This window comes from Gambusia affinis, linkage group LG20, assembly GCF_019740435.1.
Source record: "Gambusia affinis linkage group LG20, SWU_Gaff_1.0, whole genome shotgun sequence".
Taxonomy (NCBI): domain Eukaryota; kingdom Metazoa; phylum Chordata; class Actinopteri; order Cyprinodontiformes; family Poeciliidae; genus Gambusia; species Gambusia affinis.
The window spans coordinates 23,931,119-23,956,268 of record NC_057887.1 but is presented as its reverse complement, the minus strand read 5'-3'; the positions used below and the strand labels follow the sequence as shown (position 1 = coordinate 23,956,268).

The window sequence follows — 25,150 nt, the reverse complement described above, 5'->3', positions numbered from 1 at the left end:
TTTTATTCAGTGAATGGATTACTGTTAACTGAACCCTTAAGAACATTCTAAGTTCTGCTAGAACGTTTTCTGAAAACCAGAACTGAACGGGACTGACCCGGTTCTGACCCAAAGCTTCAGAACCAGAGAATAAATGTAAGGAGTCAAAATCCAAAACATGAAATTTATTTAAAGCAGAAAAGCTTCCAGAACCACAGAACCAGAACAGAACCTTACTGGAACTAGAGATATGCTACCAGCTGCACATCCCAACAGGAAGTGATGTCATGCCGCTGTGCTGCGTCGCCTCACTGAAGCCGCAGAACAGGAAGAAGTTTCATAAGAAAATAAACGGATTTTTGGGGCGGAGCCAACAAGCAGGATGCATAGAAAGATCAGAAACAGACTGAACAGGACGGGTCGCCATGGTTACCAGGTAAACCAGCAGGCAGCGGCAAACATCTGGACTCAGTTTATTAATAACCTGAAACCAAACTGAGGCTAACGGATCAGAACGGGTTCTAACGGATCAGAACGGGTTCTAACGGATCAGAACGGGTTCTAACGGATCAGAACGGGTTCTAACGGATCAGAACGGGTTCTAACGGATCAGAACGGGTTCTAACGGATCAGAACGGGTTCTAACGGATCAGAACGGGTTCTAACGGATCAGAACGGGTTCTAACGGATCAGAACGGGTTCTAACGGATCAGAACGGGTTCTAACGGATCGCAGACTGAAGAGATGAAAAACATTTATCAGATCAGAAATTTCTTCATACCAGCTTCTTAAAAAATCAAAACATTTTTACGTAATAAATATTGACTTTGCTCGCCGTCTGATCGTCACTGATGTCAGATTAAATCTAGAATCTTCTGGAGTAAATCTGGACTGCAGCTCCTCCAGAAACCAGATCCAATCTAGCTGGTAAAATCTATGCTTCAGCTCCGAAGGTCTGAAATCTGATCTGATGAAAAATGATCTCCAGAAGTGAAAACATGAATTTATTGGAGCTGCGGAACAAACCGAACATCAGTTACTAACATGGGGAAATTTAATATTTACAGTATTATAATAATATTAATAATAATGAGAATAAATATTCTCCTTCATACAGAAATGTTCTGTCTGTTTCAGCACCTAATCTAACGCCTGATCCAGTTCTGGTCTGGTCCGGTCCGGTCCGGTCGGCCCGGCGGCTCCTACCAGGCCAGGGGGGAGGACAGCCGGGGGCTGCGGGGGTTCTCAGGACTCTGGGTCTCACTCAGCGCTCTCTGAAAGACAGAACCAGAACCAGAACCTTTACCCGGCTATTCTTACACCGTCAGATCCGATCTCCTGTGAAAACCAGACGCTTCCTGTCTGACCCGGGTCCAATTTAGCCCGGCCAGTTCCGGGAGGCGGCTCACCTCAAACTTGGACATGAACTCTGCGAAGATGGCGAAGAAGGAGTCGGTGCTGGTGGAGCGGCTGTCCTCCCCGAAGAAGGACGCCACCTTGGAGAACTCGGCCATGGCCCGAGACTGGAGGGACTCCAGGGACTGCAGGGCCGGGTGGCTGTTCTCCAGAAAACTCTGTGGAAGGAAGACACACTTCACTTACTGTCTGGGTCTGCTGGGCCGGTCCACAACCAGAACCAGAACCAGAACCAGAACCAGACGTCGTTCAGCTTGATGGATAAATATTTGACTGGAGATAAAGATTTAGCTTCAAACTGAATATTTAGTTTATAGTTAAATCTTTATCTGGAAACTGAAACATGAATGAATGAATGGATGGATGGATGAATAAGTGAATGGATGAATGAATAAATAAATAGATGAATGAGTGAATGAATAAATGGATGAATGAATGGATGATCTTTTCTTTGCTGGTGCTCTGTGAACGTGTGAATGACTCGTCCTGGTCTGTTTTTCCATCTCAAGCTCGTTTTAAACGTTTGATGGTGAATCTGTTTTCGCTCACGCTCATGACAGAAGCGAAGTGATCGTCCGCCGTGGCCTGGAGCTTCTGGCACGCCGTCCGGATGTCCTGGGCCGTGGCGTGAAGCTCGCTCAGCTCTGTGGTGACGGCCCTCTGGTTGACTGGAGCAGAACAGTGACAGGGGGCGCTACTGAGTAGCTGCTGATGGCGGCGTACTGACCTGCAGGGAGTGGCGGCGTACCTTTGGCGGCCAGAGGAACTGTGGGCAGCTCTCTGGGGAAGCTCAGCAGCTCGGGGAAGTGCTGACTCAGCGACTTGGCCAGGATGTGAAGAAACGTGGATTTTCCATCGACCGTCTTCGTCGTGCTTAACTATGAAATATGTGGAGTTATTAAAATAACTTGGATCTCCTCATTTTATTCATTCATTCATAAATGTCTCAGTTTCAAACTAAATCTTTAGTTAGAAATCTGAATATTTAATGTGGAGTTAAATGTTGCTCTCTCTCTCTCTCTCTCTCTCTGACGCCTGGCCAACCAAGCCAAGATGTTGCCATGGTTACGGCCTTACCTCCGTCAGGAAGTTGATCTTGAAGCTCGTCGTTCTGTGGCTCTTAGGCTGACCGTTGTTCAGGTAGTTCCCCATCGCCAGGACAAACTGTGGGCCGCAAACAGAACCAATGAGAACCAATGAGAACCAGCAGAACCGTCCGGTACCGACCCACCTCCAGGATCTTGGCCAGCTTCCTGCTGCTCTTCAGCTCCACTGAGGCCTTGTAGATGTAGTCCAGGGCCGCCTTCATCTCCTCGGCGCGCTCCTGCAGCGTGGCTTTGAACAGGAGGCTGCGCAGCCGGGTCTTGTACTCCGGAACCGTCAGCATCTGAAACGGGCCGGCGGTCAGAGTGAGGATCGGTTCTGCCCGGGCCCGGCGGGCCGTCGGCGCGGTACCTGGAAGATGAACTGGTCCGGCTCGCTGAGCTTGGCCGGGTCCTGCTGGAAGCGCTGGTACTGCTGGACCTCGTCCTGGTCGGGCGCGTAGAGCAGCAGCTGCTTGATGTGGGCCGGTTCCAGCCGGTCCGTGTTCAGGTCCAACAGAACCTGGCGCAGCTCGTCAGGAGACAGCTTCAGGTGGGCCATGAGGATGGCTGCAGGGTCAGCACAAAGGTCAAATATGCTGCTTCCTGATTGGCTGCTGAGGTCGATTAGATCATCAGTGACAGATGTTCTGGTTTAGTTCTGGTTTAGTTCTGGTTTAGTTCTGGTTTAGTTCTGGTTTCTCTGTAAAACGCCTTCAGTTTGGGGATTTCTATGTAAAGTTCTACATTTCTGTTGGATTTAAATGAAATTTAATGTAAACTTTCAATACAAGGATGGATGTTGAGAAAGTTACAACCAAAAGTTAACAGAAATAATTTGGGTTTAGAGGAAAAAAATGGAGGTTATTTATTTATTTACATAAATGTCACAATTTCAAAATACATATTTAGTTAGCAAATAATATTTAATCTGAAGCTGAATGTTTAGTTAGCAAGTTAAATATTTATCTAACCAACCAGCTAAATACGTAGTTATGAAAATATTTCTGCTTGCTGCCTAAATATTGAGTTTAGAAAACAAAAGCAACAGAAAAACGCTGCGATCACAGAAAATGCTCCAAACTGCCGTCAGCTAACGGTCCTCCAGGCCACTAGGGGGAGTCTGCAGTACCTAATGCTACCTAGCTAAATATCCTGAATCTTCTTGAAAAGACATGAAGTGGACTTCCTGTCTTCCTGAGTCTGGAGCCATCTGGTCCGCAGGTCGACTCCCCCTAGTGGCCTGGAGGCCTCCACGTGGTGGAGACAGTTTTTAGATTTGCTGTTTTTGCTACTTGCAGCTTCTTCTCAGTTTTTCTGTTTTATTGATTGACTTTTAGAGTTTGCATCATTAGTGTGTTTGTTGAATGTTCCTGTTCCATGCTAACGCTAACGCTAACACTTAGGGAAGTTTGAGCTGGTTCTGTTCAGTTACTGGGTTCTGACCGAACAGAGAGAACTGCACATCAACCAGGATGAAACCTGCAGTAAATGTGCTGCAGAAAGAGGACAGCTGGTTTTATTAGCTTCTCTCTGCTCGGGTTGGTTAGACGTTTCTGATCATGCTTCTGGTGTTAGCGTCGTCTCATTCATGGTTGGTCTGTTTGCTGAGGCTCTTACAGGCGTTGTAGGCCTTCTTGTGGGACAAGATCTCCACCACGTCTTTCTTCTTCAGGTTCTCTGGCAGGAATGCTGGTTCTGTAGGAGAAACTGGCCAGTTTAACAGACAGAGAGTCAATGCTGGTTCTCCAGGCACCAGGAGGTCAGTGAGCATCAACGCAGCTCTGCCATGACAGAACGGTTTGCTGGCAGAGCCTGAAGAATGAAGCGCCCTGCTGAGGTTTTCATGCCCTTTGACCTTTCCAACATGATGCTGGTCACAAACTACAGACCAGCGCTGAGTGGACACAGTTCCACTGAACTTAAAACTCTGAATTCTTCACTTTTTGCCTCACAAAATAATGTGCTGCTTTGTTTTGGTCCATCATCTGAAAATGAAATAAAATACTGGAAGGTTGTAAAAACCTGAGCAGAGCTCAGCAGCTGACGGCGGACATGACAGTCTGAGGTTAATGGCGCCTTATGGAGAACCGGCGTGACAAACATCCTCAGTAAGCCGAGATGCAGAGCAGCAGAATGAAAAGTAAATGACAGGAGGTGATTACTGACAGGAAGTCACATGTGAGACCTTTATTTTGAAAAGACAGCTGGGTTGTTCCAGAATCACTCACTGGGTCGGCGCTGAGTCCCAAAGTGCAGGTCCAGGTCCAAGTACTTCACCATGTCGCTGAGCTTATCGTAGTCAGAGTCTTCTCTGAGCTGAAAGCAAACACACTGGTTCCAGTCACAACCGCTGACTCAGCAGTTAGCTTGTTAGCTGGCTGTTAGCTGGTTGTTAGCTGGTTGTTAGCTGGTTGTTAGCTGGCTGTTAGCTGGTTCCTGTAGCGCTCCAGAACTCACCTGACCCCAGATGGTTCCCTCCGAGTTCTCCACCTGCTCCCAGCGCAGACGCTTCACGCTCATGTGGTTGGCGTCGGATGTCTGCTGGTCCGCTGGCAGCGGGGGGGGGTCACAGGGCGGAGGGAGGGGAGGGGGCGGAGGAGGCGGAGCCTAAGACCAACACACATCATGAACAAAGCGACTCCTTCAGGCAGCAGCCAGAGATTTACCTGCAGCCTCACCTGCTGGGACTGCGGCTCCAGTGGGGGGGTGTCGAAGCTGCCGGTGTGGGTGGGGAGGGAGGAGTTCTGGTTCTGGTGCTGCAGGGAGGGGGGCAGCGGGCCCTGGTAGCTGTGCTGGTGGTGCAGCTGATGGTGGCGCTGCAGCACCAGCTGGCTGGGCCGGAGCGGCCGAGGGGAGTCCTGGGGGGCCGGCTGCGGCTGGCTGAGCTGGCGGGGGAGGTGGGTGCTGCGGGGGGGGGCGGTGCGTAGCGTGCAGCAGGTCGGGGCGGCGCCCTGCGAGAAGCGGCTGGCCGAGGAGCGGAACCGCTGCCGGGCCTTCTCCACCTCCTCCCTTGTGGGCTTGAGCAGCGGCGAGCGCGCAGCCAGCAGCGTGCGGGGGGGGGGCGGCGGCGGCGGGATGATGGGGTGCTGCGGCTGGAAGGGGGCGCGACCGCGGGGGGCGCGCTCCGGGGAGAACCGCGCCGGCGGCAGCGGGTCGGTGAACTGGACGGGGGGCGGGATCAGCGCCTGAAGGGGAGGGGGGGGTGGGGGGCTCTGGTCGGGAGGGGGGGGAATGGGCTCCGACCCAGAGGAGGACGAGGGCGAGGGGGCGTCCTCGTCGCCGCTGCTGCTGCTGCGCTCCGCGCTGCTGCCGCTGCTGAGGCGCCGCGGCCGGAAGGCCACGCCCACTTCCTCTGGGAAGCTCATCTGCAGGGAGGGAGAGGTCAGAGGTCAGCAGTGTCAGGCTCTGGTCCTGATGTGTCCTAACTGGACCCAGTTCCAGTTGCGTTCTGTAAACCGGGTCAGTCGATCAGATTAATCAACATCTGGTTCGTTAGTTTAAATGTGAAAAAAAATAAAACTGTTTCTCGTTTCAATGATTCATCACTGACTGCAGCACCAGGCGCCGCTGTAACCGCGGTAACCCTCAGCCTCAGAGAGGCCTTCAGGGTTTCCCAGTGCTCTGGTTTCACTGGAACTTGGTTTATAAATCCATGCTAACTGAAATGCTAATGGCACAAAAAGGAAACGTTGCATTTTTCCCGTTTCCTGTTTATAAAAGCTGATCTGCATGAAACACAGAGATAAAGTTTTACAGCCTCTGAACTCCTCCCAGCTTCACCAGGTGGAAAACTGACATGGAGGGAAAAGGAAACGTTTCCCACATTGTCACAGATGAAACTCTGAAACGTGTGGCTGGCATCTGTTTTCAGCTACCATGAATCAGAACATCACAGAAGCATGTTTAGTCATTTTCCTTCAGCTCCACCGTTGGATCCCAGTAAAACCAGTAAAACCAATAAGACGTTTTGCTGTGAAAGTGTTCAGAGGTGAATACTTTAGAGCTGCTGCACTGCAGCGTTAATGGAGCCGCAAACGCAGCACTGCGATGGAAAAGCTCTAAATAAAGAACAACTGTTTGAATGTCAACTTAAAGATCAGGCAGAACATTATGACCACCTTCAGCTGCCAGAACATACATCTGTCTATGTATCTATTCTTCATTTTAATGTTTAAAATACTAGAAATGTTTCTTTGTCTGTACTTCCAGTCGCCTTTATGTTCATATTTTTTTACTTCTATCTGAGTCATTTCTTAGTATTTTCTCCTTTGAGTCAAATCATATTTTAGTGTTTTGATCAGCTCTGACCTGCAGGTGAAAACGTTTTGCTGCTAACGCCAGGAAACCGTCTGGTCATAATGTTGTGCCTGATCGCTGCTGATATGTTTAAAAGTTTCAGCTGCTACTGAAAAACAGGTTTTACTTACAGACAACCCTCTTCCTCTGTAACCATGACAACCACCTTCATCAATCTGTTCATTGAAGCAAACAAGAGAGTTGCTGAGTTTTACTGACGGAGCATGAAGGCATCACCAGCTGCTTCCTGTCAGCCTGGCACAATCATTCGCCATGCAGTGGCTCCGCCCCCTTTCTAGCTGAACCGTTCCCCTGTGGCTCCGCCCCCTTTCTAGCTGAACCGTTCCCCTGTGGCTCCGCCCCCTTTCTAGCTGAACCGTTCCCCTGTGGCTCCGCCCCCTTTCTAGCTGAACCGTTCACAGCTCCGCCCCCTCACCTCCTCGTAGTCGTTGTCGTCCACCAGGGTGACCCGGTGGCCCAGCTGCTCGCTCAGGGCGTCCAGGAACTTGTCGGTGTCGCGGCTGCGAGGCGGCCTGGAGAAGGTGAATAACTTCCTGCGGCGGGTCAGCGTGCTGGGGCCGCTGGCGGGGCGTGGCGGCGAGGCGGGGGGGCTCTCCAGGCTGACGTAGGGGTTGGACTCCACGCTGCTCTGGTGCTGCACCTGGTAGACGGCGGAGGGGAGCGGCTCCTTCCAGGACAGGGACAGACCCGACTTCCTGCTGCCTGTGGGACAAACGGACACGTCGTCTCTACCTGCGGCCCACCAGCCGGATGCGGCTAGGGTAACCATGGCAACAGGCTGCATGAGTCTGAGCTGCAACACACTCAACAATCAGTGGCTATTATGTCATGATGAGAGAATCTGAGTTAGCATGATGTCATCATGACATCATCATCCGCCAGCAGGACTTCCCTTCATTAACCAATCAGACGCTGCGGGCGAATGACATCAGACCACTGAAGGAAGCAGCTGAGAACCTGTATGTGTGTGTGTGTGTGTGTGTGTCTTTGTGTGTGTGTCTCTGTGTCTCTGTGTGTGCGTGTGTGTGTGTGTCTCTCTGTGTGTGTGTGTGTGTGTCTCTCTGTGTGTGTGTGTGTGTGTCTCTCTGTGTGTGTGTGTGTGTGTCTCTCTGTGTGTGTGTGTGTGTGTCTCTCTGTGTGTGTGTGTGTGTGTGTGTGTGTCTCTCTGTGTGTGTGTGTGTCAGCCCTGGTACCTGTGAGTGGGGGCAGAGTGAGGGGGGACAGAGAGCGGCTGTAGGCCTCGGTCTGCCCCGCTGCCTCAGGCTCTGCGGGCGACTCGCTCTTCCCTGCGTACAGGTTCTCCAGCTCCGTGTACACACCTGTCATCTACGGGTGAAGGCATGATCAGCTGATTAGCACACTGTCGCCGACGGCAACGCCTCGGCTCACACATCAGAGCTGCTGATGTGTGAGCCGAGAGCAGAAAGAACCTGCAGACTTACTGGCAGCCTCAACGCGAAACATGAAATTCATCTCTAACGGCAGAAAACCATTTTACTGAGGTTGTTGTTTTAAATGAAAATATAATAAAACACAGACACTAATTGGTTATTATTTTATAAACAGTAATTTCTTAATGTGCATTTCCTTTGGGTGTTTGTAACGTTACAGTCTGACAAAATTCAAGTTTAATTTGCAAAGTCGTATTTTCATCATGTTGATCATTTCAATATTAATTCAATTATTCAATATTTAGCTTAGAGATAAATTAAAGCCAAACATTTGGCTCCTAACTAAATATTACAGCTAGCTAATTAGTTCTAAACAAAATATTTAGTTTAGAGATCTTTAGCTTCAGGTTAGTTTGCAAGCTAACGATTTACCTCCAACCTAAATATCACAGTTATCAAGCTAAATGTTTATTTTACAAACTAAATATTTAGCATGTAAACTGAACCTTTAGCTAGTAAACCAAGTATTTATTTTGAAACTGTGACATTTATAAATGAGTAAATAATGAATAAATAATGATATTGAAAAATGAAACCACATTTTGTTTCTCATAACAGGTGAAATAATAAACGTTGTTTTAACTTTGACAGTGTAACTTTAAAATGGCCACATCTTCTAAACCAAGGAAAATGAGAATGAATAATTCTAAACTTTGGTGGTTTTACATGTTTAGCCATCAGGTGCCAGTAGGTGGCAGCGTGCCATGATGGTGTGTGCAGAGCGGCATGCTGGGAAGCTGCAGGTCTACCTACATGGCTGAGGTCCGGGGACTCGGGGAAGGAGGTCCCGTCTCCTGACTGCCTCTCCTCCGGGCTCCCACATTCATCCACATGAATTCCTGAAGCAGAGCGTGGAGAGACACGGCCGTGAGCCCGGCTCCGCCCGGCTCCGCCCAGCTCCACCCGGAGGAGAGCAGGAAGCACAGAGAAGCAGGCAGAGCTGCAGCTGATGGAGGCGACGCGCGGTGGACATGATCTCTGACATCAGGCCTGACTACTGGTGGAGCAGCAGCTCACATCCTCAACAAATACAAACTGCCCACTAGCCTCAAAGGATTTCACAATAAAAGACATAATTAATCTGGAGACGAATGCTTAAAACAGAAACACCTCTGGAGTCACAGCTGCTGGTTTTTCCCACCTAAACAAACAATAAAAACAATTCTGGAGCGATGGGCAACCTATAGCTAGACTTCTGTAAAGCCGGGCGGTTCTGTCCGGCCCGTGTTTCCGGGCGGCGTACCCATTCCCAGGTGAGTCCCGATGATGCAGTCGTCAGAACTCCTCTCCCTGACGCAGCTGCGATACGACGATCCGGTCACCCGCATGGAGCTGCTGCGCTTGTGGTGCTCTGGAGCGCCGTCAGGATCCAGCAACACTTCAGACAGACAGACAGACAGAGAGACAGACAGACAGACAGACAGACAGACAGACAGACAGACAGGCAGACAGACAGGCAGACAGACAGACAGGCAGACAGAGAGACAGACAGACAGACAGGCAGACAGACAGACAGACAGAGAGACAGACAGACAGACAGGCAGACAGACAGACAGAGTCAGTAAATCATCCACATAAACATGGCGATGTTTATAAAAATGAACATCAATAAACTTCCCGGGTTACTCAGAGAATAAAGTGAAGTCAAATCTTCAGCATCTCTTTTATAAATCTCAGTTTCTAACTAAATATTTACATCTAAATATTAAGCAAACAAGCCAAATATTTAGGTTGGGATTTCAATATTTATTTCCAAATATTTGCAAACTAAATATTTAGCTCTCTATTAGCCTCGAAGGAGCTAAACTTCACATTAGCAAGCTCACTATTTAGCTTTCTAAATATTTCTACAACTTGTGCTGAGTGTTTCTACTCAGACCCATTCCTTCTAAGCTCCTGAGTTCTGACCCAGGGGGTTCTGACCCGGCTGGTTCTGACCCGGCCGGTTCTGACCCGGCCGGTTCTGACCCGGCCGGTTCTGACCCGGGGGGTTCTGACCCGTACCGCTGCTCTTGAAGCCCAGGAAGCGAGACAGCTTGCTCTGGCAGCGCTCCTGCTCATCGTAGGTCAGCAGCTGGTGGATGAACTGCCAGATCAGCTGCTTGGCTGGCGTGTCCAGCACCGGGAAGACGTCCACTATCAGGCTGTCCAGGTTCCTGCCAGCAACAACACACCATGTGAGGTCACTTCCTGCTCCCCGCCCCGCCCGGCCGCAGGTCACCTGTGCTGGAAGAAAGTCTCCAGGGCCTTGCAGACGGTGTAGCGCTCCTGGATGGTCAGCAGATGCTCCAGCTGCTGGCTGAAGGTCCGACCCTGAACCTTAATGCTGGGAGGGAGGATCTCTGCCACCCACTGCAGGGAGCTGAGCGCCGGGGACCTGTCCAGCAGAGACAGAGACAGAGACAGAACCTCAGGAATGTCTTCCTCTGTCTCTGCTGTTTGTTTGTCTGAACAAAACTCATCTTCTCTACTGTAGCACAAAGTAAAAATGAATTTATTTAAACCAGACGGAGGAATGAGCTCCAGCCTGGTGGGAAAGTAAATCAATGTTTCAAGATGCCTTCTATTAACACTGTGTAAATAAAAGTTGATCTTATAAAACAACTTTATCTTACATACTACAATATTCTATAAAAACATAATTGACAGTAAAATGTCTTCCTTATTTTAACCAGAGGCCTAAAGCTTCCTGATAATACTGGAGGATCTCTGAGTATCTGTGAGGTTAAAGAGCTTCTGTGCCGACCTGGACCGGGGAACCATGGCGGGAGCCAGACTGGGGGGTTCCTCTGGGTCGCTCTGGTCCGAGGAGAAGTCTGACGGGCCGTCCTCCACCAGCAGGGTGGGCACCGCCCCGCTGCCCTGCAGCATGGACACCACCTTCTCATGGGAGCAGTTCCTGCAGGAGAACAAGACGGAGGGCCTGAAACAGGAGCTGCAACAAACCGTCCAGAAACAGAAACCTGCTCCAGGCGTCTGCCGGGTTCCACAGGAAGCCCAAGAACAGAACCAGAGAACCAGAGATAATAACACGATAAACGGTTATTCTGAGCTGAAAACGGAGAAAATGGAGGCCGATGCTCTCGGCTAGTTTCTGTTTCTAAATGATCTGATTGGATGATGGAAGAGACTGTTGACGTGTTCACGTTGTGCTAACAGCAGTTAGCCTATCAGGAGCTATGCCAGCTTAAAATAGCATCTGATTGCTAGCATGTAGCAGCTAATGCTAATGTTAGCGTCCACGGTCCAGATTTCTAAAGAAGCTCCATAAACGATGAGAGAAACTCTGAGAGGAACTCATCTCTGACATTCAGATCTGTTTATACTTATTCAATAACTTAGCAGAAAAAAACTGAATTAAAAATATAAATGATTTTGTCCACAGAATTTGATTAACTGGAATTATCCTGATGAAACATTTTGATGGCGCCCAGCGCCGGTTTTGAGCCGTCTGTTTATGAAAACATGAAATCATCACCATGTTCAGCTCAGCTGTTTTCCTCCTGATCAGGAAGCGGTTTCCATGGTTACTGCTGTTTTGCAACATATGTTGACTCTGCAGGTGCTACGCTGCTGCCGTCACCTGGTTCGGCAGCTAATCGATCAGGTCGCCATGGCAACAGCTCTCACACGGCTGCCAGGTGACAGCATGAGTCAGGAGGAGTTTCTGTTGGTGTTCAGATGAAGCAGCTGTTGGAGGTCAGGCTGAGCCGGTCGGCAGCCAGCAGAACAAACCCAGACTTAACGGCAGGTTCTGCTCTTCATGTCGTTTATGAAGCTTTGAGTTTCATACGCAGCCGGTTATGTGAGGTGGGAACAGCAGCAGCACCGCCATGTTACATAATGGCTGCTGCAGCGCTAAGCTAACTCATGCAGCTATCGCTGACAGTAAGCACAGAAAACTGGCCTGGTTCTGATCTGAAGCTGTCAGACCTACCCTAAGTCAGAATCAGACAAACAAGTCAGTCTGAGAATCCTCCAGAAGAACTGTCTCCCCTCAGAACTGCTCTTCTATCCCAGAGAGAACCACAGGCTGCCCCCTCCCCACCATGGAACAGATTTACACTTCCAGGCTCCATAAGAAAGTTCTGGACATTTTAAATGACTCTTCACACTCTGGTCATGGTCTCTTCCAGCTGCTGCCATCAGGCAAGAGATACAGAGCAATAAAAACCAGGACAAATCACCTAAAAACAGTTTCTACCTGATGACAATCATGGCACTAAATTTAAAGACATAAGAACTTCTGCTCTTGACACTAAACTCTGTTAAAAATGTAAATTATTTTCACTCTGATACCTCCAGGTGCTGCAACCATCTTCTGATGTCTATTTATTTCTCATTTTGTGTTGTTTCTTTATCTTTTTATGTATGTATATTTATATTGTGTGTTGTGTATGTTTATATAATCTGAACTTTAACTGGAGTCTCAATCTGGTTGTAATCTGTTGATGACAATGACTAATAAATCTTATCTTATTTTTAATTTGTTTAATAAGTTTCCAGACAGGATTGCACAGTGGAGCAGTTGGTAGAGCTGTTGCCTTGCAGCAAGATGGTCCTGGGTTCGATTCCCGGCCCTGCATGGAGACTGCATGTTCTCCCTGTGCATGGTGGGTTCTCATGGTGGGTTCTCATGGTGGGTTCTCTCCAGTTCTCCTGCTTCCTCCCAGTCCAGTAACATGACTGTCAGGTTAACTGGTCTCTCTAAATTCTCCCTAGGTCTGTGTGTGTGTGTGTGTGTGTGTGTGTGTGTGTGTGTGTGGTTGTCTGTGTCTGTGTTGCCTGGCAACAGACTGGTGACCTGTCCAGGTGACCCGCCTCTCGCCCAGAACTTTGGCTGTAGAGGCAGCAGCTCCTCCTGACCCAGTAGGGTCAAGGGTCAAGGGTCAAGGTGTTAGAAGATGGATGTTTCCAGACATGCTGCACTGTAATCATCCTGACGTCTTAATGTTCAACAGGAAAATAAAAATAAAACATTATTCACTCACTGTGTGCAATACTTCTATTTCTGATAACAGTCTGTCTTATAACCATGTACAGTTCATTATTATTATTATTATTATTATTATTATTATTATTATTATTATTATTATTATTATTATTATTATTATTATTATTTTACATATTTTAAATATTTGTCAGCCTACATGCCTCCTGACAGTAACCCTGATTGGGTTCTAAATCTGCAGAATTCAACCTGAATTCTGGTTCCTTCTGAACTGAACCTGAATTTGAAGACAAATCAGAGAAGAACGTCAGGAAGGGACCGACCTCATGTCCAGGCCGTTCAGGAACAGGATGCGGTCACCGGGTTTCAGGCCACACTCCTCAGCAGGGCTGTCTGAGAGAGACAAGACGCGAATAATCAATTAATCAATCAATCAATCCATCAATCAATCAATCCATCAATCAACCAACCAATCAATCAATCGTTTACTTGTAGCACAGCTCAGCAACAAGGCAGTTCTGAAAAACATCTCTGTCATCAAACATTGATCAATATTTCATTTATTTCGTTTCCATGGCGACTAAACATGATTTCAGTCTGGATTTAAAGGGTCTCAGCAGTTCAGCTGTTTTCCAGAAGTTTGTTCCAGATTTGTGGTGCCCAGAAGCTGAAAGCAGTTATCAATAAATGCCTGGATGAGTTTCTCTGACGCTGAGACGATGTTCTCAGAAGGCTGTCTTTGGAGCCGTCTTTATGTGGCTCTGAGGGTCCAGAGACACAGCGGACTCTCAGCAGCTCCAATTCTGCTCTCTATTCTTCGCGGCTCGTCTTCACCAGCAGGCCTGGCGTCACGACGCTCCGCCCCCAGCCGGCCCGCTGAGTCAGGCTGGTGGGCGGCTGGGCGCCGTCATCGCTGAGGCTTCAATAACAACCCGATGCTTTCATCTCAGAAACCCAAAGCAGATTGTTATGAACTGACATAAAGGATCGTTATTAATCTAATGGGATTAAATTAACAACTTCAGTCTCATGTTAAAATATCTCAGACAAAAACAAGTGAAAATACTAAAGCAAAAAGAAAAACAGGCTAAAGAACTAAAAGAGCAGCCGGACCAGGCAGGGGAAATTCAACAAATAAAATCTGAAAAGTGTGGCATGTTTCTCTACTCAGACTGGCTGAGTCAGAACTGTGCAGTTTTCAGCGTCTACAGACTGAAGTCCTTCTCTGTTTTTAAGTCCTGTCACAGATTCTTAAGGGTAGTAAAGTCTGGACATGGACTAGGCCATTCTAACACATTAAGTCAGGCTGATTGTCTCAGCTCTTCTTCAGCCTCTCACAGATTTTCCTCCAGGATTGTCCTGATTCAGCTCCCAGCATGATGCTGCCACCACCGTGTTGCCCCTTGTGTTCAGATCACAGCTGATTGACAGCTTCCCTGAGCGGTGGCTCAGCGTTTCGTGTTGTTCGTCTCCCTCCACAGGAGATGCTGGAGGTCAACTGCAGTAACCTTCAGAAAAATTAATGTTTTCACATATTTATTCAAACTGCCTCCATGCAGGGACAGTTTGTTATGAGACAGATAATCTGAGAAAAGATCGATCTCCTCTGGCTTCTCCCAGTGCAAACTGGAAACAACCAATCAGAGCCAAGGGGCGGGGCTTAGCGCAGTCAATCACAATCTTGTACACTCAGCTGGTGTACAAGATTGTTAGCTTAGCTAGTTAGCATAGACACAGACGACGGTGGATAAAAGTTTTTTTGTAACAGTAAGTTGTTTCTCCACCTCTACATTTAGCAGCAAGTCTGTAACATGATTGGCAGCGCTAAGCCCCGCCTCCAGCTCGGATTGGTTGTTTTGGTGCATTTTTTCAGACAGTAGCAGATCAGGGAGGATCTGGAGGAGACCCATCTGTTCAACAACATGGAGACAGTTTATTAAATAAGTAAAAATATTTTAGAAAAGTTACAAACTGCAGATTAAAACTCAGATTATATTCCAGGAAGACGGAGCTCCACTTCCTGTTGGTCGCCACATTAAAGCACCAACAGTTAAGACAAGTTCCCATCATGCATCTGTGTGGCCTTTTGCAGCTGATGGGAGCGGCGGCGTCGCCCAACCCGACTATTTTCCTCTCTTCTCATTGGCTGAGACAGACACATCCACTTCCTGTGACCCGTTCTGATCCAACCTGGGTTCTGATCCGACCCGGTCAGAACCGACCCGGGTTCTGATCTGGAAGCGGTACCTGGGATGACGGAGTCGATGCAGACGGGGGCGTGGCCTCGCAGCGTGAAGCCGAAGCTCTTCTTCCCTCTGTAGACTCGGATCACCCTGCAGACGGACACATCAGCTGGTACCAGCAGAACCGGGCCGCTGGTACCGGCTCGCAGCCGGGCCTGGAACCATTAACCCCTTACTGGAATAATCACCAACTAATCCAGTAACAGATTAATCTGGAATTAAGACTAAGAGAGGACAATCAGAAATGACAGAAAATAAATAAACAATTTGGATTTAAGATGAAAAACCGTCTTTTCCAAAAACTCCTCTGAGTTAGTTTAGTTTAGTTAATTTAGTTTAATTTAGTTAATTTAGTTTAGTTTAGTTCATTTATTTTCGTTTAGTTTTTTTGCTGCTTTAGTTTGTTTATTTTCTCATTCAAAAAGGAAATGTGTTGTTTGTTTATTTACATCTTTAATGTACTTTTAGTACAAACATTTTAAACAAAAATATAGAATAAGATCTGAATCATCTAAAATAACAATAAAATGTTACAAATGCAGCTACAATGCTGGTGTTTACTTATTGTTACATAAAGTAAAGGAGCGGAACCGGAGCGGAACCGGAGCGGAACCGGAGCGGTCGGCTTCCAGCTCATAATAAAGATTTCTTTATTCTTTATTAAGCTTCTGATGAAGATGAGGAAGATGATTGGATGTTAGCATCGTTTGGGCTGGCCTCCTCAGCAGCTGATTGGTTCATATTCTCCACTTAAATAACAGCTGGCCGTTCAGGATCGCAGTTCAGGCAGCCAACGTACCACTGGGGGTCCTCGCACCACCATTTGAGAAACGGCTTTAAGTTCCTGTTTAAACCTTTAATCTACCAGATTATTGGGATCAATTATTAAATGACTGATTGTTTATTCTGTGATTATGTAGCCTCAGCAGAATCGGATCCGGACAGCCTCAGCAGAACCTTGTGATGCGGCGTCAGCGGTTGGAACGCGGCGATCCGGTCCGATCAGCTGCTGTTCGCCAGCCTGTTCTTTGTTTTTGTGTGTCACTTCCTGTCAGTGGGAGTCAGAGCAAATGGAGGCATGACGCTCTGTTCCCTCTCTCTGTCTGTGGTTCTGCTCCCCTCCCCTGTGCGGTTCTGTCGGGTCGGTTCTGGTCCAAAATAAAACCAGATCGTGACATTTTCGTCGCCGATAACAGCCGTGGCATTTCGATCGCGGCGGTGCTTCTGTCGGCTTCGTCAGAATCGGCGGTGGAGGCGGCGGAGGCCTGCTGAAAGCCCAGAGCCCGTTGCCATGGAAACGGCTGGAGGCAACGCAGCCTGGGCGTCTCTGAGCTGAGGGAAACCTAAAAATGCAACCTGCAGAGGAAAACCAGGGAGTCTGCAGCATCTTATGTAAGGCGGGAAGAGAGCAGCCTGAGGGGAAAATTCAGTCTGATTCATTTCACATCAAATTTGATCATTTTTCTTTCCTACAAAATAAATGACAGAAAACATTTTCAAAAATGTTCTAATTCCAATCGTCCCTTCTGGGAATCAGACGATGGAATATGAGGGCCAGGCTACCCTGACATATTTACCAGAATACAGTTAGAATATTAGCAGAATACATGAGTAATTTTACCAGAAAACAATTTAAAGAGATAAAAACTTCAGTTGGTGAGAGCAGCTGATGTATTAAAGATGAAAGATTTCCTTCATCTGTGAACCTGATGCCAAAATATAATTTAACAAGATGCTTAACAATCCTCAGTTTCATTTTTACTGGACTTCTCCTAATATTGCATCTTTATTATTTAAAGTAAAAGAATAAAACTCTTAGCCTGACTCTAATATTCCATCATAGAGTTGACCTGAATTCAAAGTCCAGGTAAGCAGAAGCGGCCTATCAAGATGGCCGCTCTGAGTGTGATGACATCTCTGAACTATGGAAATCCAAAGAGTGAAACTTTAAAGGCAGATGATTTCTGGCCTGGTCCGATGGGAGCCCGATGATCTGCAACGTTACCCGACTCCAGCCGGCCCACATCATACGCAGCGTCGGCGTCTCTCTCCTTGGTGAAGCGTTACGGTGAGCGCTAAGCCACCGCAGCTCGGCGTGTTAATCAGCTGTGAGTTTTCTGTTTTCAAACTGCTGAGGTTAAAAATCTCACTGGGACAAAAGTTGATCAATCTGCAGCTTTCATTGATTATTGGTTTGTACATATCAATACCTGCTGGTTAATCATTGTCAATCACTAAGTTTATTGCAATGGATTTATATTTTTATAATGAATAACTAACATTAACAGGATTATTGTAAACCTGAACTCTGTTCATTAGAAATCAGTTCAATATTATATTTATTATATTTCTCACTTAAAACAACAAAATATGTTAACAGTGGACTTTTAGGTTTGTCTTCTTCTCTCAGTAAATGTGAAAGTTGTTTGTATTTTCCTATTTCTGTAGATTATTATATTATAGAAACGTGTCAGTATCACATGACACCATCTAATGGCTGCTGTGACTTTAAAATAATTTTAATTAAATAAAATTATAGATATTTGATTTTTAACACCTTTTATGCAGATAAACAATAAATGATGCAGCAAATGTTGGCATTTCAAGCATCACAGGAATTATGGTAACATTAAAATCTGAGAATTTGCATCAAATATCCTTTTAAACATAAAAATGTCTGAGTTCCTGGTCTTCTTTACATTTCTACTGCCTACCTCTGGTTGGGCCCCAGCGGGGGGTACGTGGGGCCTCCGGCCTTCCTGGCGCCCCGCTCCCTCTCCGGTTCTCCGCCGTCCCTGGGCACGGAGCTGGCCCGCTTGGAGCCGTGGCGGCGGTCGGACTGGTCCTCGCTGCGGCTGCGGCGCATGCGGCCCTGCGGCTCGCTGATGCTCTTGGAGCGGCAGAGCCGGTTGATGACGTTCTGGGAGACGGCCTCGTCGAAACGCTGCCGGTGCTTCTTGGGGACGAAGATTCTGGCAAACATGGCGGCACGCGAGGAAGACGGAGACACGTTAGAAGACTGCTCTCAGAGTTCAGGTCCGGTTCAGTCCATGCTGGAGACAGAAAGTCAGAGTTCAGCTGGAACTAACTCAACAGGGTTCCCTTCAAGTCTGAACCAGAGAAATGAAGAAACTGATTCCCAGAGGGAGAGAGGAGGAACTCCAACCAGTCTGGAGGCAGAAAACTGATCAGAGATTATATCAGAGATCAGAACCGCATCTGAGGAGGAAACTCTGCCTGCTGATCAGAACTGCTGCAGAGAGAAACGGCGGCGCATCGATACAGCGGGACAGAAAAGGTGTGGGAGTGAGCGAGCGAGGTGGGATTCCTCTCTCTCTCTCTCTCTCCATCCTCCTCTCTCCATCCTCCACTTCCGCCAGCATCTCACCTCCCTGCATCCGTCGGCCAGACAACAGAGCTGAGAGATGATTGGAGGAAAAACACAGGGCTGAAACTTTATAGATGATAGATGGACAGATGCTCCTGCTCTCTGCTACATGCTAACATGCTAACTATCGTCCAATCAGACGTCAGCAGCCTGTATATAAAAATCCGTATAAATTAGAGAAAATCCTCATTTGGTTCAAATTCTTCTTAAATTTGCTGCAGTCAGATGTTACATAACGACTCCAGGCTGGAAAACAGCTGATAAAATGAATCAATAACAGATAATATCAATATAAAATGATTGATGAGAAAAAGATTTTCTTCTTCCTAAACACACAGCTGTTAACTTTTCATAAAAATGGCAATAACTCATCGTCAGATTTTAACTCTGTTTGTGGAGGACAGAAGGATTTAGGTGAAGTTTCATTCTGGAGTCACGTTGAGGTGAGAGTGAGAGCTGAGCGAGATCAGGCTCCTCCCACCTGCACCTGCCTGCTTTAGGAAAATGTTTAATAATCTAAGTAAACACAAAACACTGGGGGGTTTTTAACTGATGATTTTAGATTTTAAGAGAACAAATATTTCCAAACCAACCTGGCCTAATGTGGAAATCTAGTCACACCCTAATCTGAGATTATGAAATATAATCTCAGCTCTGTTGGTGTTAGAGTTAGATAAAACTAAACTTATATTTTAATATTTTTATAGATCATTTTTATTTAATTTGCTAAGCGATTTTATGATTCAACAGTTGCACAATAAAAGTCTGAATATTTAGAATATTTTGCTGTAAGAAACGTCAGAATCAAAGAAGTTTCAAGGTTTTCTAATTTACATAAATCAGCCTTTAATGAAAATAATTTATAAACATTTTAATAGCAGCATAAATCCTTTCAAAGTGTTTTAAAAGTCTAATAAATCTGATATTTTATAACACTCTGCATTTAATATTATCTGAGGCTGAAATTTCTCCTGAAGGAAAATTCACAATTCAGCAGGAATGTATAGAAACGAACCAGAACCAGAACCAGAACCAGAACCAGAACCAGAACCAGAACCAGAACCAGAATAAATCACCGAAATCAAACAGAATTTTCTAGATTTTTATCAGTAAAACATTGGATTGACCCGGTCGACCGGACCGATGGACCGGGCCCAGAGACGGACCGGGCCCAGTGATGGACCGGGCCCAGTGACGGACCGATGGACCGGGCCCAGTGACGGACCGATGGACCGGGCCCAGAGACGGACCGGGCCCAGAGATGGACCGGGCCCAGTGACGGACCGATGGACCGGGCCCAGTGACGGACCGATGGACCGGGCCCAGAGACGGACCGGGCCCAGAAACGGACCGGGCCCAGTGACGGACCGGGCCCAGTGTGTTGTGGAGGGTTGTTTATTTACAGCGTTGAGCCGTAATAAGAGGAAAGTTGAACTCCCGTCTCCAGGTCCAGGTGAAAACTGTTCCTCTGTTTGCTGCCAACTTTCCAGACTCTTCAGAAGCTGTGATGAATAAATACGCGCTGTACCTTTAAATCGCTGTGATTCTGGGGGCTGTTTCTCTCCCTTTAGAGGAGCCGTCTTCTGTTTCACAGATGCATGTTTGGTGTTTTCCTGGAACCAATCAGGATGAAAGCCTGCTGCTGTCAGCGCCCCCTACTGGCTGCAGGAAGCAGCCTGCTGGGATATAAATAAATGTTCTGCAGCAGGCAGCAGTGGCCCACTCACTGCTCTGTTCTGTGTCTGAGCTGAGATCGGTTTGTTCCTCATCATGGTTGAAACAAACTGAAAACTTCCCCTCAGTGTTTCAGGTGTTAACCAGGAGGACGGCTCCAACCAACCTTAATGTTGATTCTTCCAGATCTGACAGGCTGACTGACTGGGAACACTGGGAACCACTGACACGATGCCCTGAGCCTAATGTGTTTTCTACTCCGCCCGTCCTGATGGAGGCGGGGAGCCGCCCCGACCCCTACCTGATGCTGGAGATGAGCTGCTGCTGCTCTGCGGTGGTCAGGACCTCCGGCAGCGCCGAGGCCAGCCACTCCACCTTCTTCTCCGCCGCGTACTGCTTCAGCACCGAGAACAGCTTCTCCTTCACCTCCGGGGCCTCGCCCAGCAGCTGCTCCACCTGCAGGGCGGAGGGGGCGGAGCTTCATGTGAGGGCGGGGCTTGAGACATTGAAGGAGGAGCTAAAGAAGCTTCAGAAAGGGGGCGTGGCTTCAGATGTGGAGGGTAACTAGTGCTGCCACTGGAACCAGAACTTTTTCATCAATTTTAAGGAATTATTGACTTAAAACATGATCCAATATTTGATTAAAAGTTACTTGTAAGCTAGTTTTGTCCAATTTTAAGCGTGCTAAGATGCAGTTTCAGTGTAAAAAGGTGGTATCATTATCCAGCTCTGTGCTTTAATGGAGAACGCTGAAGCAGGAAGTGATGCGGTTCCTCTGGATTAGCCTAGCCTCTGGACTGAGCTGCGTCCTGTCTGTCAGCCGTACCTTCATGTTGAACTCCAGAGCCTTGTGCTTGCGGTCCAGCCGGGCCCACTCGCCGCCCGCCGGGCCGTCCTCCAGGCTGGTGCTGCGTTTGTGCCGGGGCCCCAGGCTCAGCACGCCCAGGCGCAGCGTCCGGCCCTGCGACGCCTTGATGAGCGCGGCGGCCATCTCGTGGTGCCTGACGGGAATGCCGTTCACCTCCATGACGAAGTCGCCGGCCCGCAGCCCGGCCCGGCCGGCGGGGGAGCACGGCGAGCAGTCCTCCACCAGCAGGGGGCAGTCTCCCACGATGGTGAAGCCAAAACGACTGTCCGGACCCGGAACGATGTCCATCTGGACCAGACAGAAACAACGGTGAAACCACAGAAACCTGCTGCTAGCTTCAGAACAAAACATCGCAGGAAGTCACACTGCGGCCAAATTAAAATCTAGATTATCCTGGTCTCTGCCATGAACCGGCGACCCGGGTGACCCGGCGACCCAGGTGACCCAGGTGACCCCACCTCTCGGCCGCTGCAGAGGCACCCTCCAGATCCCAATGGGATAGGATGGATGGATACAGATGAATACATGAACAGATGAATACATGACCATCAGGCTCGGGGACCGGCGGAGAGCTGAACTGGACCTGTTGGATGCGGGACACCACGCCGATGCTGGGCGGGATGTTCTTCTGGGTCTGTGCGATGGCGATGACGGCCTGCGGCGCCAGAGTGGACACGTTGTGGCCCTCGATCTCCAGGACCTGGTCCCCCGCCTGCAGCCCGGCCAGGTGGGCGCTGCTGCCCTCCTCCACCCACAGGATGTAGCTGGGTCCGCTTCCGCCCAGCTGGAAGCCGAAGTCCTCGGGCCAGCCCTGGTTGGACGCCGGCATGCTGAGGACTGGACGGGGAGAGGATGAAGATGAAGATGATGAAAGCATCTCAACTCTTCCCAGCATCAGATCCTCCACTCGCCCCCCGCAGCCCAAACCTCCAGCTCCCTTGATTTACCTCCAAAGTGTCTAATCTGAGTTAATCTGAGTTAATCTGCGTCCTCCTGCACCAAGCCTGCGGCTGAACTGAGAGCTGCAGAAGCCTTCACCCCGAGCCGAACCGAACTCGACCCGCTTCTAAAAGCCACGGCAGCCAATCACACGGAGCCATGACACAGACTGTGACCTTAATTAGCTTGAAAGACAAACGTTTGTGCAGAAATGAGCACATTTCCATTAAATGGTAATTATGGAGCAAAGGAAAGTGGAGCAGCTCACTTCTGTTGGACGTAACTATCAACGTCAAACTTTAAGCTTCTTAAAACCTGAACACAAATTACTCAAAAGCTACAGCCTCAGAAATAATTGTTAAACTTGACATTAAGCTGCCAATAATTCTTCCAAAGTGTAAGAAGTGAGAGTAAAAGCTTACAGAAATCTTTAGATGGACACCGAGGGCCACGTTTGCTTTGCCGGAACGAGTATCTGCCCTTTTTGTTCTGCAGGAACCTCTTCATCCTGCCGGTCAGTCAGTCAGTCAGTCCAGCTGTAAAACGTCCCGGGAGGCCAGAGGCAGGCAGAGCAGGTCAGCGGCTGGAGATGCTCCTCCACCCTAAGAGTGCAGCCGCTTCGTCATGAGCAGAGGGTGAGTGTGCAGCGAGTCTCTCTGTGAGTGTGTCAGGGAGTTAGTCCCTGATTCATCCTCAGGCCAGCCAGCTTGCACACTGGTAATCAGAAAACTGGGACGCCTGCACCGCGCACCTCACTTCCTTAATAATTCTGTCCAAAAAAGGCCGTTGTGAGGCCTCATTTAGCTATAAATACACCGCAGTGTCTTCTCCTCCTCCTCTCTGGGCGAGGCGGCTCTCCCAGGGACCGCTGCTGGCCCAGAATCACTCGGCGCCGCGCTGACGAAGCCTGACGGACGCTAACTGGAGCATCCGCCCGCCTGGAAATCTGCGGGTCTGTGCAGTACTGGGGGCAACTTAATCCTTCAGCCCACAGGATTAGGATTATCAGATGGACCTTTAGTCCTCCAGCCCCCGTCATCGATACGGGAACCTCAGTCCTGATACTGAAAGTATTTTACCAACCAAGACGGACGACAATGACTCATTCAGTCTGAGACGATTCATCGGATCAATCACGATTATTGAAATAATAATCAACTAGTTTAGTAATCGATTCATCATTAATGGAGAATATAGACTCTAGAAAAACCATTTAGTGAAAAAAACAACACAATCTGAGCAAAAGTCAAAACAAAGCTAACAAAATATACAAACATTTAGCTTTTAAAATAAAAATAGAATAGAATAGAATAGAATAGAATAAAATAGAATAGAATAAAATAGAATAGAAGTACTTTATTTATCCCAGCAGGGAAATTACTTCGCAGTTGCAGCATAAAGACAAGACACAGTAACAAATAGTTGTAGATAAAATAAAATAAAATATAAAATATAAAATGCAACTTAAGAGCAGTCCTTGCAGAGATTCATAAAATGCAGATATGTAAATGTAAATATATGTACAGCAAGTGAGCCACAGTGCAGTTGAGCAAAATTAGGCTGATTAAAAAAACCTTCATCTAGAAATCTGTTCTACCAAAACTCCTCTGGGTCAGTTTTACCTTCGCCTGGTTCACATTCTGGAAAAATAAAATCTATTTAGCACATTAACTCCCCAAACATTAATCAATAATAACCTGGATATCATCCATTCACTGATGCTCAGCTTTTCTCATGTTGATGATTTTTGAGCTGCAGATTCATCGTTTACTACTGATGATAGATTTCACTACAGGCCTGCTGTTACTGAATATTTATGCTTCATTTAAAAAAGGAGTGGAACTACTTGTTTATTATCATCTTGCAATATATTTCTAAGATTTTACTGAAGTAAAATCAAAGCACCCATCCAGAAAACTACCCAGGAATGAGTGAGAAGATATTTCATAGAAAGACCATTTCAGTAACTGGTTATAACATGTGATTCAACTGAAGAGGCGTTCCAGTTTGTTTGTGAATTTTACAAAATGTGTTGGAAATGTTAGATATTTAAATCAACCCTAATGTCGACCAGGAAGAGAAGCTGGAGTTCACATTAAACTGATCGTGGAAAAGACATTTTTCTATTATATTATTGCAAAACATCATACTAAGCAAATCATGTCAAACAATCCTTACAGATCTAGTTTAAGTCCTGGATGTGTTGTAGACACTGTAAACAGGCAGTACGTTAGACCTGAATAATTAAACAAACAGGACACAAACTGATCCCGACAGAAACATTTACCGCTTCAGCTGCCAAACTGTAAAAACAATCGCAGGATTTAGATGGAAAAATCATCAGGACAGGAAGTTTCCCTCCATTCTAACCTGGACACAACCAGTACCTTTTTATAGCGCAGCCACAGGTGAGCTCACCGCTCCACAGTGATGTGGTCCTGCCAGACCGGAGGGACGAAACCTGAGCTGCACGCCGGCCGCGTCCGCAACCAGACCCAGCAGGTATCCCATCATGCATTACGGCGTGGAGAGCGGGTCTGGACGGGAGAAAATGTTAAAGGGTCTGCAGAGGGACAGGTGTTTTACCTGCAGGTGTTTTATTCTGAACGTCAGGTGAGTCCAGACTTTGTGTAATGTTGGCCAAAATCATCAGCTCAAACATTCTGACAGGCCAAAATATATCATTTAAAAAAAAACTAAAATATGTTGAAATATGTTTTTTACCTGCATAACAATAAATTAAGCATGAACTATTTTAATTAAACAAATAATCAGATTCTTTTTGTAGGAACAAGATTGTAGATTCAAACGTTTTTCCTTGTTAAATGACAAGCATCCA

At 47.4% G+C, this 25,150-nt stretch overlaps 1 protein-coding gene across 3 annotated transcripts; it reads right to left on the bottom strand.

Annotated features, from left to right (window-relative positions):
• Window positions 1-149: 149 nt before the first annotated feature.
• Window positions 150-24,962, bottom strand: grid2ipb (glutamate receptor, ionotropic, delta 2 (Grid2) interacting protein, b). Of its 3 annotated transcripts, none has more exons than XM_044103100.1 (26): window positions 24,730-24,962; window positions 21,956-22,209; window positions 21,331-21,660; window positions 20,806-20,960; window positions 18,157-18,414; window positions 15,447-15,532; window positions 13,523-13,592; window positions 10,995-11,147; window positions 10,470-10,625; window positions 10,253-10,404; window positions 9,492-9,626; window positions 9,002-9,087; window positions 7,991-8,123; window positions 7,213-7,499; window positions 6,908-6,952; window positions 5,159-5,845; window positions 4,938-5,087; window positions 4,709-4,796; window positions 4,098-4,175; window positions 2,851-3,047; window positions 2,627-2,782; window positions 2,473-2,559; window positions 2,144-2,273; window positions 1,945-2,063; window positions 1,389-1,553; window positions 150-1,253 (listed from the first exon to the last, which is right to left on the bottom strand). In XM_044103100.1, exons 1-26 carry the CDS (start codon window positions 24,827-24,829, stop codon window positions 1,182-1,184), a joined length of 4,329 nt encoding a protein of 1,442 aa, XP_043959035.1. In that variant the 5' UTR covers window positions 24,830-24,962; the 3' UTR covers window positions 150-1,181. The 3 variants fall into 3 exon arrangements, with proteins under 3 accessions (XP_043959035.1, XP_043959037.1, XP_043959036.1); XM_044103102.1 differs by having other exon boundaries at window positions 4,098-4,187; window positions 24,699-24,810; XM_044103101.1 differs by lacking the exon at window positions 24,730-24,962 and adding an exon at window positions 22,734-23,530 and having other exon boundaries at window positions 4,098-4,187.
• Window positions 24,963-25,150: the final 188 nt, after the last annotated feature.